General features: G+C 39.0%; 1 protein-coding gene across 1 annotated transcript; it reads right to left on the bottom strand.

Annotated features, from left to right (window-relative positions):
* Positions 1-8,259: 8,259 nt before the first annotated feature.
* AstC-R2 (Allatostatin C receptor 2) lies at positions 8,260-13,164 on the bottom strand. Its single transcript, XM_034984606.2, has 2 exons — positions 13,103-13,164; positions 8,260-11,960 (listed from the first exon to the last, which is right to left on the bottom strand). Exon 2 carries the CDS (start codon positions 11,897-11,899, stop codon positions 10,646-10,648), a length of 1,254 nt encoding a protein of 417 aa, XP_034840497.1. The 5' UTR covers positions 11,900-11,960; positions 13,103-13,164; the 3' UTR covers positions 8,260-10,645.
* Positions 13,165-15,868: the final 2,704 nt, after the last annotated feature.

The following is a 15,868-nucleotide window of genomic DNA, read 5'->3' as shown; positions in this document are numbered from 1 at the left end:
ATAGATAGACACAGGTTCTTCAGAGCCTTGTGTTCTTGCTCGAATTTCACCTAGCAACCTGTAGTCATAATCTACTGCATCAAATTCCTCTAAAAATAAAGTTCTCAATTCTGACCAAGACGAAACTTGACATTTGTTGCCTCTGTACCATAACAATGCTCGGCCTGTAAAAAGATGAAATGCAGAAACAAATAATTTTCCATCTGAAACGCCATAAGATCTTTTATATTCCTCAACGCGTTCGATGAAACTGCGCGGATCACCCTGTCCGTTGAAATGTAACTTCCACTTGGCAACATTTTTATCACCAGTGCAGTCAACGGCGGTACTCTCGGAATCCAGTGATTCGTCGTGAGACGACTCATTGTCAGCATCTAATCTGGAAATCAAACTCTGCAACTTTGTATGTAATTCACTCTTCCTACTTATTAAGCTGAGTTCGGAACACTGTATTCTCAAAATTCTAAAGTACAAATGTGAAGCTAAAGCTTTAGACCTACAGAGGGCATGTCTATCTTTAGTGTCAGAACACTTTTTTAATAAATCTTCTAAGTCTTGAAGTTTTTTAGTAATAACCCCTAACTCACTTTCAGAAGAGAAATCCGTCTCTAAAATTGATTCAGAAGGAATTTCCTGAATTAATTGTTTTAACTGTTTCTTTAAACCTAGCACTGTAGGTGCTGGAGTTTCGGAACGAATGGATACCTCATAACACAATTCGTCCTTCAAAAGTGAATGAAACTGGGCAAAAGTCTGTTCCATTGTGTTAAGTCAAAACACATTTAACAAAATATCGAGCTTGTGTAACTGTCTATGTTTAGCCTTATACAAATTGGTTAAACACAAACACAAAAGAAGTTATTTAAACTATTAAATATACACAAGCAAAATACACAACAAAAACAATATTCTTAAGTCTATCCTAACCTATTTTATCAATTATGTTCCTATTCCAAAATATTGTTAATAATACAAGCACATATTATTACTATAGTAAACAAAATATAACAAAATAAAACTTCCCAAAATTGAATAAATGATTGTAAGGTGCAGTATCACCTTTATGAGTACACAGTGTGTTACAACCTTTACAATTACAAAAGTAAACAGGCAACAAAGTTGCAATGAACTCTCACTAGCATATTATCTTTCAAAAAAAAACAAAGAGATTGTGCAATGGTTTGATGACTGTTACTTTACACTTTTAACACATAACCTAAAATACAACAAAATCTGTTTCTAAATGTCACTTTAAACTACCAGCATTCAATTAAACTTAACATGTTTTGTGTGTGAAGTAGCTTTTATCATAACCTTAACACAGCTCTAAACAAAATTTCAACAAAATAATGAAGTATCAAGTCACTGAAAAAAAATTGTTCATAACTTCATACTTGAACTTAATGTAATCTCTGAATATAGTTTATATATTTAGTTTCACAAGTTGTAACTCTTAGTATTTATAAATGTATGTGTGTAACTAGTTAACAGGACATAGCGTTTCAAAACTTTAATTATACTAAGTTACCGGAATTTTCAAACATAAGATGTACTTACTATTGAAAGCAATACCCAACAACAACTCAGTTAAGCAATGTTTATTACTAAGCTGAAGGCAAACATTCACTTATACACCTCCAAGGTAAGTCAAATAACATAATTGAACGGCATAAACACCATTTATAATGTGTTAATTAAATAAGAAAAAAAAACCAATGTTGGACTATACTCAGAAAATTACTTAAACTATCAAACAAAATTTCTAACTATTAGTTATTATTTAGTTAGTTAACCATAAAAACAGCTTAGTGCTCTTTGCAATGTGTCACTACTTAGAAAATTGTACAATCAGCGGAGTACATTTCATAAAATTCACAAAATTTCTCAAAATATACAGAAATAACTATATAAAAAAACGTTCGGGCGCCATTTGTAAGGGTGATAAATTGGACGGAATAGAAATATACCCGGATACGGAATAATCTACCACCTTACAAAGATTAGAGGAAAAAAAAATAATTTACTTACTTGATCTATCTACCTAGTAAAGAATAGAAGCTAGCCGTCGACTCCCTTGTAATGCATATGAGGTGTTATAAATGAAATTTGCTAGATGTTAGGCAAAATTGTTTTTAATGTAACTTTTACCGGGGTCGCTTAATACATAGTGATGGCTAATAATGCTTAGTTATTCTAGCTTAATGCCAAGACTTAATTTAGATACATTTAGAATGCCTTAGGTAGATAGTACATAAAATCTATGTTTTAAATTTAAGATGCCATTGGCGTGGAATAGACAATGACACAGTAAAATTCATAAAATTGTTTCAAAATAAAAGCTCAGTAGTAAAGACAGGGTTCTTACTGTACACATACACTAAGAAGGTTCACTAAACTGTTGCAGGATACAAACATTTGCTTACTTGTAGGTCCGAAGACTGCAAGGTAGCTGGACGGCATCGGCCAAGATCCAAAACTCAATTTATTTGATTCTTCACAACCGAAATGTTTCATTACAAAGATTTTCACCAAGTCTTATCCATAGCAATTAAGTTGTCAACGTGAATGTGCAAAAGAAATAAATACGAAAACCGAAAACGCAAACGGAAAACTAAAACGGAAAACTGAAGCTAAACGTAAAACGTAAACGTAAACCCTGTAACAAAGAAAAAACAAGATTATAATTTGTGCTGTGTGAAAATTTCGACACGTGGAATTTTCCCGATCAAACACAACTCACCTATTGAACTCCTGGCCACCAATGGTTTGCAGGAGTCCACCCAACCCATTATCCTCATTTATTTGGGAAGTTAAAATAACTGGAACTGAAAGAAATCATAAAATTAGGATTTTCTCTAACCAAACCGCCATTTTGTCGAATCCACATTACTTGATTTTTCACTCACCATAACTGATGAAACATCGAAATACGTTAGGATGACTAAAATTTATAACTATTGTATTTTCCCAGGCGAAGCCATGGGCGAAAAGAAGTGAGATTTTCCTGGAACGAAAAAAATTCGTCTTCACATGTTGACTCCAGGAAAATTCTAAATCTCACCTATCGGTGTTGCCAGACGCAACCCGAGTGTGGCCGCTCTCATTTAGTTTGATCATGAAGCCAATTCATTTTTGAATATTTGCGGAACCTAAGGATATATTATAAGAACCGTTTTGTTAATGACTTAACAATAAACAAATGATATTATGGTTTTATTTAATTATTTTGTTTTATTTTTACGACAATTGACAACGAAGCAAACGCCATCTATTGTGGCTCGAATGAACTCTGAACATCGACCCACGCGTAGTTCTGCACCTTGATGCTAGGTGGCACCAACATACTTTGAACAAAATAGATTTTAATTAAAAGCGAAACGCTAATTAGTAGTTCAAGATTTACAACGTCACAGCATGTCATTTTTCACGCCTGGCCATCAATCACGCCAGATCAACAGATCCATATGATTTTTCGTATGGATCGTTATTTAAGACCTGGAGACCTGACACAGAATATTTTTCATTCCGGAAAAACAAAAAGTTCCCACGGGATTTTTAGAAAACATAAATTCACGAGGACGAAATTGCGTAAGCTACAATAGGGCTTGTAAGCGGCTATGAAATTGCTTATATTATTTCTGGTAATGTTACAGAAACTGTACTATTATATATTCTGTGCTATAAGTAAGAAAACTAAGTAAGTAAGAAATATTGACGCTATAATTTGGTGACGGGACACCAAATTATAGCGTCAATATTTCTTACTTTGTGGCTATTAGGTGCCTAATTGCCAAACAAGATAAAACCAAAACCCGATTGATAACTTCTCTGAAATCTAAATATATAAAAGGAAAGGTGACTGACTGATCTATCAACGCACAGCTGAAACTACTGGACGGATCGAGCTGAAATTTGGCATGCAGATAGCTATTATGACGTAGGCATCCGCTAAGTAAGGATTTTTGAAAATTCAACCCCAAAGGGGATGAAATAGGAGTTTGAAATTTGTCCACGCGGACGAAGTCGCGAGCGTAAGCATATATAGTAAAATTGTTTATTTTAATATTTTATTTTCCTATTTTATTTGACATCCACACGATATGAAAAAAAATTCAATGCAATTCATTTCCACTATTTTGTCCCACAACAAAAAAAATTGTTAACATAAAATGTAACCTATGTCACCCGGACCATAATAACGAATAGATTGACACCTCATTCATCCAAATCGACTCAGTAGCTAAAACGCTACGGTGGAACGTACTTATACAAACAAACATACATACATTACATAGATTGCTAAAATCATAATCCTATTGCAGGGAATGAGTTGCTTAACGACTTTGTGATTGTTCTAATAGGTTTAAGTGATTTTGTAAAGTGGTGATAAAAAGAATACCCGGCTGAGTTTGTTGTGGGCTCTTCTCAGACTTGGACGCGTTTGGAACCCTTGTAGCTTTAGTTTTAAGTTCATCTTACAAGTTAACAATTTTGACCATCATTCAGTAAGCGTAACATGTTACCTTTTCTGAATAAATAATTTGAATTTGAATAACCCTTCCTCTTAGCTTTACCATAGTCGAATATCAGTGTATATTATTTAAACTGAAATAAATAAATAAAAAGTACTTCGTAAGATAATGGGCCAAAATCCTATTCCATTCGTATTCTATTAATTTGGTGAAGTAATTTTTCTCATATACTTAACTTAAATATGCTATAATTCGTTGTTTAGAGATATGGCTTTTGTCTGGGCCATTTTTAATAAAATGAAGACAATGCTTATTCATACAAAGCAAAATTGGGTCCGGTTATGGAGACGGTATTGTGTGACGAGTATATTAGTATGCAGACTGCAATCCTACATGTTGTAGATGTACTAGTGATATTGTCCATGGAACCGTTATGAGGACAATATTGCTCAGTTAGTATAAACAGAATCATTACGGACAGACCGACTACGTTTCAAACGAGCCTGAATTAATATGAAGTAAGTATTTTATATGTATCTATTTTTGTTTAAGCCATAACCTTTTAAGTAATATCTATCTACTACATTGTAGGAAGATTTTCGCAGAATGGCACAATACCATAACCGGGATGTGATCTGTCAAACATTAATATTGTAAGAGTCATCATCATCAACAACCCATCGCTGGCTCACTACTGAGAACGGGGTCTCCTCTCAGAATGGCCATAGTCTGTCACGTTTTTTTTTTTTTATTCAGATACAAGTTAGCCCTTGACTGCAATCTCACCTGATGGTAAGTGATGATGCAGTCTAAGATGATAGCGGGCTAACCTGGAAGGGGTATGGCAGTTTTTATTAAACCCATACCCCTTTGGTTTCTACACGGCATCGTACCGGAACGTTAAATCGCTTGGCGGCACGGCTTTGCCGGAAAGGTGGTATCTAGCCACGGCCGAAGCCTCCCACCAGACCAGACCAGAAATTTAGAAATTATAAAATTCCAAACCCCTGCCAGGAATCGAACCCGGGACCTCCCTCTAATAAGACCACAGCGCTCACCACTGCGCCAGGGAGGTCGTCAAAAGTGCGGATTGGCTGACTTCACACACTTTTGAGAGCATTTTGGAGAACTTTCGGGCATGCAGGTTACATCACGATGTTTTCTTTCACCGTAAAAGCAATAAGTGATACTTATATTAATAAGTAATTGCTTAAAATGCACCTAGCTTCGAAAAGTAAGAGTCGCGTGCCCGGGATCGAACCCACAACCGCCGACCCCCGACTAGGTGGCCAACGTCTTAACCACTAGGCTATCACCGCTTAAATAACATATTTTTCTTCTCAGAAAAATATGTTATTTAAGCGTAATCTCTATATATATTATGTATGTACAAAAATGAATCGCTAAATGTGTTGCTGATCGCAAATCTCGAGAACAACTGAACCGATTTTGCTAATTCTTTTTTTATAATATTCCTTGAAGTACGGAGATGGTTCTTATGGACTATATTAGAATCGACTGTTAGGCGGTACGAAGTTCGCCGGGGCAGCTAGTATCATATACAGTAAATCGGTACGATGAACCTACCTATTAGGTATGGGAAAATTTTAATAAAAGGACGCAATATCCTGATGGGATTGAATCGCTAGCTTAGCGGCTATTTGCCCGCCCAGCCCTCGGCCTGCGTCAATATATTTGCCTATTCGTCCAAGTCACCCCCCCCTCCCTCCCACCCCCTCGACCCTCGCCGTCCACTCCATGTCACTCCGTGATTGATCCTACTGCGCTGCTCTTTCAAAGCCAATATTTTGCAAAAAATTCCACAAGTCAGTGTCCACTAATAATACTTAAGGGCCGTGATGGGACAGCGCCGCATAGATGTTATACGTAGATGTCTAAGGATGCCGCTTCAAATTTCAGACAGGCACTGATTTCAGCGATAACCTAGTGGTTATTCGGGAGGTTAACCTTTCCGAAATTGTGTGTGTTAATAACATTTGCTTGAACGGCAAAGGGAAACATCGTGAGGAAACTGGCATGATTACAACAATATTAGCCAAGTTTATCATGCTGACTAATATTCCCCTTTCCCCTCCAATTAAGCGTAAACCTTGTGCTAGGAGTAGGTACGATAATAGTGCAACGGGCGGGGTTTGAACCAGCGACCTTTCGGTTTTCAGTCCGCTCTTTTAACCGTTGAGCTATCGAGGCTCTGAATACATCTACATAATGTACCCAAAGGTGTGTGAAGTCTGCCAATCCACACTTGGCCAGCGTAGCGATGACCAAACCCTTGTCAGTCTGAGAGGAGACCCGTGCTCAGTGTGCCGGCTGACGGCTCACTACCGTGCACGGCACTGAGCACCAATACTAATCATACTATGTGTACATGCATGAAAACATAGTAAGATTAGTAAGTAACGAATCTTGCATATCTTTAAATACATTTTCAGTGTTTCAGTCACTTTCAACTATTTTTAGGGTTCCGTACCTCAAAACAAAAAACGGAACCCTTATAGGATTACTTTGTTGTCTGTCTGTCGGTCTGTCAAGAAACCTACAGGATACTTCCCGTTGACCTAGAATCATGAAAGGCAGGTAGGTAGGTCTTATAGTAGACATTCGGGAAATAATCTGAAAACCGTGAATTTGTGGTTACATCACACAAAAAAAATTAAATTGTGGTCATGAACTAATAATTAGTAAGTATTTTCAATTATTGAAGTAAGATAACTATATCAAGTGGGGTATCATGGGAAAGGTCTTCACCTGTGCATTCTAAAACAGATTTTTATTTATTTTTATGCGTCATAGTTTTTGAATTATCGTGAAAAGTGTTGAAAAAATACGACTGTATGACGGAACCCTCGTTGCGCGAGCCTGACTCGCACTTGGCCGGTACAGAAAAAAGACCAAACATAAAAGCCGTGAAGTAGCTATCATGGTGCACCTGATACCGAAATATACTTACTCTGTCTCGCTCACTCATGTGGGTAACTGCAATACTCGCTGCCCACCAGTGGGATGCGTTTCATCGCCATATTCTTTCGCTAGTTCGTTTAAGAGAAGTCACCTTAGCGCGCACTTCACACAAACGTAATTTGACTCTCATTTTAATATTACCCAATCAAACTCAATGTTACTGTGGTTTGATATATTTCCATAAAAAATAACTATTTTCAAAAATAAGTTTAAAAATTCTTGAGCCCGTACAACTTCGAAACGAAATATTTTAACGGAAGTCTGGAAAACTACAGATATACTTAGATTACATCGATGCTTAGATTTTAGCTCCTATGACGTAACTATAAAATTTCATTGAATTTGGCTGGTAAGTTTCAGCGTTTGAGTGATTTCCATTATACATGTACGACAAGCCGGATTTATTCACGTATTGAGTCCCTGTGAAAAAGGACGGGTTCGCACTTATTCGGACGTCGACTAAATTCGTGAGTAAAGCCGGTTTGTCATACATGTATATTTATTGATGGATAAGTATTCAAACGACAGCCGAACTACGCTTGTGTGTAGCGCGCTACGAATAAACTCCTCTTAATTATTTACGATTCATGTGATCCTAAACGTTTAGCTCCGCTTCAAAGTAAGGATTCAAAGTAGGATTCAAATAATAGCCAACACTTGTCACGAATTCGATTTTAATTACAACTCTGACATTATGACAATAGTGTGAAATATTTACACGATAATATGTACATTTTTACAATAAACATTATGTATACAAATAAACTATTCGCTTTTAACTATTTATTTATTCGTATAAATAATTATACATACGATAATAATTATACATAGAATAAACATTATGTATAATCCGTACAAAATAACTTCTCTCGTGCCATTTTCAATCATGTCAACCTTTAAAATAAGGTCTAAAATCGTACTTATGACATGAAATTTGACACATAAATTTAAAATAGCGCGTGAGGAGTAATTTTTTACGCAATACATACAAATAAACTATTCGCCTCGCGATAATTATACATACGATAAAGACCTAAATGTTAATAAATTCTTCGTTACAACCCTAGGCCAAATAATGTCGTCCTTCAAACAAATAGAAAAAATAACTATATACGGTCCAAGATTCCAGTGCCGCCAGACGTTACTTATTTTCTGAGCAAGGAAACGATATGGACAAAGTTTGCCCCAGGCTGAACTATGCCTATCACAAACTTAATGCCACGACTAAAAAAAACATGCGACTTTTTATTTCTTAAAACAGAAGATTTATACTATTAAATGGCACATATATCATCTCTGTACATTTATTAAATGACACATAAATATTATCATCTCTGTACAGTCTGGGGCACGCGTCCATACAATTTTTGTCCATCTCCTTTGTGGGATAGAGGTGGTTAATGTGTACTTGTAACGTACACATATTCGCTGGCTTGTGCCAATGGTCAATTTAAAGATATCAGCTGCTAAAGGTACGTAAACATAATACTCACTTTTCTTACAGTCTGAGTACTGATTTATTTGTGTATTGCCTGAGTAAATAATATAAAAATTACGATGACGAGCTTTAACATTAGTCTAGCATTATTCAAACGAATTATTGACAATATTCTGTAAAACACACATAATAATAAGCACTCAGACTTTAACAAAAGTGTCTAATGTTTTACAGCACGCGGCAGAAAGTAATGTACATCGAAGTTTAGAAGGCGATAGCAGATTTGTAGAGCATTATCTCTGTCGTTGAGACTGACAAAACGTCATATAGGTATGAGTGATAGATTTAACGATCTACAAAGCCAAAATGTCATTCTAACGGCCGATGTACATTACTTTCTATCGCGTACTGTACATACACTACTCTATGCCACACATTTCGTTTCTCAGAAATAAGGAACGTCTGGCGGTCCTGGGATCTTGCTCTAATACAATAGACATAATAATAGATACAATTAATAAATCATTAACCGCCGTACTCAGAGTCGCTAATCGTTACTTAAGATTGAGTTAAAACGAGACAGATTTACGTGAGAGATAGCTCTGTCTCGTTTAACGTAACGATTAAGCGACTCTGAGTACGGCTGTTACAAACAGCTTCCTACCAGGAACTTGTACTCGTATACTCAGGTCCACACATTACATTGAATTTTGTTCGTAATAAACGAAAACTATACATTAATTTGGACACAGTACTTAAGTTACATTGGGTACGATTCTATCCGACAGATGGCGAGACAGGGCTCGTGTCTCTCAGCTGTCAGATGTGTGCACACCCTTAACACTAAATTGACAGCCATCTTCCGCAACACACTTAGCATACAGTCCGCGACAGGTCGAGATGGCAGTCAGGGTATGAGGCGGGGGGACCCGCGTTCGTCCGCGCCGGGTTAGAGCGGGAGCTGTGTGTGGGTGTGCGGGACTTTCCCTCCCCAACTGTCATCTCGACCTGTCGCGTAGTATACGTTTCACTCCGACCTTGGAGAGGAGATGTAGACTCCACAATGCACAATTGACAGCCTCAATATGATAATTCATCCTTTAGATTGTCAGCAGTCAGCACACTTTCGCAAGAGCAAGAGTGTTATGAATATTAAGTAATGGAGGGCCAGGGGTTTTAAATGTAGTCACTTACCAGGATCCAGGAATGCCACTGACATAGAAGGCCGCTTGATACGCTAGTAAGGTGTCCACAGGTGCCTTTTCGCTGATCCAGCATGTAGAATTTCACGGCTATAATAACTATTTGATTTTGTTTTACGGAGCCTTAGAAGCTACAGAAATTGACAAAATTCCTCAGAAGAGGACCTATGGACCCCTGATCGGCGCATCTAGGGGACCCCTATATCAGCTGCGTTCCTGGGTTCTGGCAAGTGATTAAATTTGAAAACACTGACTGTCCATCAGCTAATATCCTTAACAAAGAGTACTATTGCTGTTAAGGTACACCAGGCTTTGTACAAGAAACTTTATGCTTAATTCGCTATTACCCGAAGATTCATGTCATACAGATTTGTCTGCTTTGGCGAATTATAGCGTATTAAGCTGTAGATTCCTTGTATACTGTGGATTTCCACAAAGTAACACCTACTTCTCCAACAAACCAGTCTGTCATCTTAATCTATGGAAACGATCATAGTGTCCTCGTCTAGCACTGTTGTGGGCGGCTCGCGGCTGCGGCGAGAGATCCGCACTCAGAGACGCGTGTGGGTCAATCCGTTAGGGGCTATGAGAGGAGCCAGGGAGGACGGCCGGGCTTCCATGTTGAGGGTCTCACTCCCGGCCACTGAACGAGAAGTCACCGCCGTAGACGCTTCCGACCGTGACCCTCCAGCTGCCTCCACTTGAGTAGACATCCCGCGAGCCTCAGCCAACGCTCGAGATTGAGCCCTCGCAGCACTCCCACCCTTCTTCCTCGGAATCACGCTGTTCTCCACGTGCAACGTCGCGTTGACATCTTTCCCAGCAGCACAAGTACAAGCCTTGAGAAAACTCTTCTTGAAGTTATCAGATAAGAAAGCGTAGAGAATAGGGTTCATAGCTGAATTGCTGTAGCTGAAGCAAGCGGCGACGAGGAACACGGTTATAGTGATCCGACTGGCACACTCGTTCGGTGGAGAGTATATGAGAGCCACTTGGAAGGCCCAGTACGGCAGCCAGCAGAGGACATACACGGCTATCACAGTCAGCACTAACTTGGTAACTTTTCGATGCGAGCGCTTTTTCTCTTTAGATTTATTCTTCGGGCCGACAGTTTTCAACTTCCTTATGACCAGGCAGTAGAAGACGAAAATCAGTGTCAACGGTGCGGCAAAACCGAGAGCAAACGAGTATAGAGTGAACGAAGTCTGTCCTTTATTGAACTCTCTTTCCGGCCACACTATGTTGCACGATAATCCATTTTCCGATTCGATCAGAGTCGTGTACATGAAAATCGGTGTCATGACTAACGCTGAAGCGGTCCATGCTGCTGCAGACACGACGCGAGACACGAAAGGAGTTCTTAGACGCGGGGCTGCTATCGGATGACATACAGCAATATATCTATCAGCGCTCATGATGCAAAGAAAAATGCTGCTCGTGAACTGGTTTATACCAGTAGATATCATGTACGCTTTGCACATAAACCTTCCGAAAGGCCACGAGCGGACCGACATCGTGACGATAAGAAAAGGTATTCCAATTAGGAAACACTCGTCCGCAATGGCCAAGTTCACGATGTACATGTTCGTGACAGTTTGCATCTTGGAGTAACGAAGGACGACGTATATTACTAGAGTGTTCCCGAGCAAGCCGACGACGCATACAAGGGCGTAGAGAATTTGGGTAACGACGTATACAATGGGCAGGTTTAAGTTGGGACAGTTCTCGTACGTGGAGTTGAACGTGCCGTTGTCGTCGTACGAGTAATTGGTGTTGGCGTACATCTCCACGTCTTCCAGCTCCATGGCGGCGAGCTCGTTACTGTGAAGTGAGGACTCGTAGCTATTATTCCAAGACGATGCTCACCTGAAAACAGAAATGAGTTTCAGAATAATGTATGTACCAACTGCAGAATATGGCGGAATGCGATTCACGTTTGTATACATAGTTTCGTCTGAAATATAATAGGGGGAGAGCCCGCGAGGGCCAGACCTTCGTTATTTTATAAAAGCTGAAAGTTTCTCTGCCTATTGTCCCCAGCACAGGGAGGAACGATCGGCAACTACGAAGTTTAGATCATGGTGGCTTTGGCAGGTAACAGGTAACAAAGTTGTAAAATTTCTTACGTCAAAGTATAAAGCGTAATCCATACTAATATTGCAAAATTCAAATAGTCCATACATAATGACTCTTCACACGCCATTTTAACTTCTATGGGTCAAAAATCATGTCAAAAGTACGGTTCACCTTTAAATTAAGGACTAAAATCGTACTTTTGACATGAAATTTGACACAAAAAGTTAAAATGCCGCGTGAGGAGTTAAATTTTACGCGTTATAGTAGCTGATCGTTCCTCCCTGTGTTAGGCATAATACCCCTAGAAACTTTCAGCTTTTATAAAATAACGAAGATCTGGCCCTACCGGGCTCTTAGTCCATAAATGAAATAACATTTTCGTTGCTAATGTACGTTTTCTTTTACCTTCTCTACATCTGCGCTACAATTGCAACAAAGTTTTCGTTATTTTACTTTAATACTTAGCACAGCAGTGACTAGAAACGTTTTTAGGGTTCCGTACCTCAAAAAAAGGAACCCTTATAGAATCACTTTGTTGTCTGTGTGTCAAGAAATCTATAGGGTACTTCCCGTTGACCTAGAATAATGAAATTTGGCAGACAGGTCGGTAGATCTTATAGCACATGTAAGGGGATAAATCCGAAAACCGTGAGTTTTTGGTTACATCACAAAAAAATTATTAAAATGTGGTCATGAACAAATAATTAGTATTTTCAACTTTCAAAGTAAGATTACTATACCAAGTGGGGTATCATATTATGAAAGGTATGATGACCTGTACATTCTAAAACATATTTTTATTTATTTATTTATCGTACAAAATGTCGACTATAGTACCCGGAACCCTCGGTGCGCGAGTCTGACTCGCACTTGGCCGGTTTTAGTTCTAACTTTTATTTGTACGAGTAAATAGCATGAGAATTGAAACTCACATTTTGTGTGAACCGGTTATCGCCAGTTTGCCTCCACTGTGGGGTCCATTTTGTATCTGTAACAAAAAAAGGAGTTCTTATATCTATTGAAAGAAATTCAATAACGCCCAGTGTTCCTAAGGGGATGAAATGAACTGAAACAGCTTCAACGGAAAATAGCTTTAGGAGTAGCTTTGTGTTCGCAATAATGTCTGAAATTGTAGTAAGCGTTATACTCGTGATACAAACTCGTAGCTAAAGTATAGGAGTTCCGAGTTCGTAGCTAACTTGATCCTTTAAAAGTAATTTGCTAAGTTGAACTTTTTGAAAAGAGTAGGTATAATTTTATTACTTATCTACCAACTCAAGTTTACAACTTGATTTATAGATCAATCAGTACCCTTATTAAAAATCCGAAAGTATGTTTGTTTTTTGGTTTGTCCTTCAGTCACGTCACAACGCGAACGGTGCAACGGATTGACGTGATTTTTTGCATGGGTACAGATAAAAACCTGGCGAGTGACATAAGCTATTATTATCCCGGAAAATCAAAGTTTCAAAATTTTGAAAATTTCTCAAAACGCCGAAAGACTCCGGTGGGGAGAGGCAATTTAATAGACGGAGACGTTTAAGTTCGGAAACCTGCCCAGAGAGAAGAGAACTCCGAAAAGTTAGAGGTGCGTGCCCGGAATCGAACCCCCGACCACCGAAATAGGACGTTGACGTCTTATCCATTAGGTTAAGGCAATTTGACCATTACACCAAAATACCACTAAGGTAACTAATATAAGCCAGAAACAACAGGTACATTTATACATATTATCATAATAATATAATCTGTCAGTATTACGTAAGACATGCGACTATGACGCTGGCACCTGCCCTGTTTACAGGATGGCTCGTTCGCAAATAGCACATTGTTTGGGCGGGCGGCGCGGCGGGCGGCGTCACTCGCTAACAGCCGTCTTGTTATCTCAACGGTTTCGACATACAAACTAAACAATCCGTTACGTTTAGTTATTAGGCACGCTGTTTACAGATACCACTCAACAAGTATCATTGCGGCCAATTCTGTTGGAAACACACTACACAATCTCTAAACTTAATTGACCAGTCTTAACCCACCCACTCTCTCTCTAAACCCAGTGCATCTTTTTCGCAGGGAGCATTAGAAAAGTATTGTTTAGTGTTTTGAGTTTAAGTAGGTATGTAATCTAGAATATACGTTTAGTAATGTAGGAATCATTTACTAGGTACTAAAAGTTTCCGTTGAGAATTAACGGTAAGTTTATATTTGAATATATTTTGAATTAATTTAATTATTGGTTAACAAATAAACTGTTAATAAACTTAAATCTAAAAAAAAACAACATTAAATTAAAACTAAAATAAATTAAATTAAATCTAAAACCTCGTCGAGACCACCGCAGCGAGGCATTGTACCCAAGATGCTGGCAGCATTACCCCTTTGGATGGCCAAACTAATTCTTTGACCAAGGTAGCTGCCAGCTCTCGGGTCCCCGGTTGACTCGATAACTCTTTTCGCAATTTCTTCAAAAAGAGCTCGAGCCCCCGGGCCCCACGGCCCCAAGGTCTCCACACCAAAAGGCACGAATTCGAAGCTCCCATCGAGGTTTTCATATTTGCGCCTCTTGGCCTGTTCGGCGCTGATGGCCGCTGCACTCGCCATAGAGGAGGTCACCTGAATGTGGGATGCAGCTAAAGTGTCTACACAAGTTGCATCCCAAACAAGCGACCTGCCCATCTTCCACGGTACGAGCGTCATACCATCAGGTCTCTTGCCATCGCTACGTGCCAAACCAATAGGTTCTAGTACAGCTGGCACATGGGCGGTGGCAAGGGACCTCCGGATGATGTCGTTAAGGGTACTATGGCGGGAGAAGCGTCCAGCGCTTCTCGAACAGGAGAGCCCATGGTGGCCGAAGGCGTCAACGCAGTCACCGCAGTGGCAACGGTGAGGCTGGTTTATCATGGCGCCAAGCCTAAGACCAATCAGAACAGAAAGTGTCGTATGGTCTAACAAAGTGCCCAGGTTGGCAGAGGGAAGAGCATGTAGCCAGTAGCCGGACTCTTTTGCAGAGACTTACACTAGGTACTTAGATACTAATTATTTTTAAGGAGCGCCAGTTCTCCAGCAAAGTGGCTCACCAGTTTAGCGAGAGTCAAAAAAACCGGCCAAGTGCGTGGCGTGTAGGGTTCCGTAGTCAAAAATTTGCTGGGCCAGCTAATATAACAATAAATCAATCTAAACTAAATGAAACGAATAGGATTACGATCAATCACAAATACAATGGATACAATAAAACTACTTCTTTTTACTATCACCACTTTACAAAATCACTTAAACTTATTAGAACTAACACAAAGCTGATAAGTAACTCATTCCCAAGCTTTCTTATCATTCAAATTAGCTTATGCTCGCGACTTCGTCTGCGTGGACTACACAAATTTCAAACCCCTATTTCACTTCCTTAGGGGCTGAATTTTCAAAAATCCTTTCTAAGCGGATGCCTACGGCATAATAGCTATCTGCATGCCAAATTTAAGCCCGATCCGTCCAGTAGTTTGAGCTGTGCGTTGATAGATCAGTTATTCAGTCAGTCAGCTTTTCCAGAAGAATAGTAGCTGCTACCACTAACAGATTGTTTATTTCAGAACCAAAATATTGTTCGACATTAATGTTATATGATAATAAATAAACGTAAATGAACGCACGTAAAACACACTTGTATTCTCTCAACGTAAACATTAATCCACGTGTTACGT

Source organism: Maniola hyperantus, chromosome 3 (assembly GCF_902806685.2).
Source record: "Maniola hyperantus chromosome 3, iAphHyp1.2, whole genome shotgun sequence".
NCBI lineage: Eukaryota > Metazoa > Arthropoda > Insecta > Lepidoptera > Nymphalidae > Maniola > Maniola hyperantus.
This window is presented reverse-complemented; position numbering and strand designations above follow the sequence as displayed.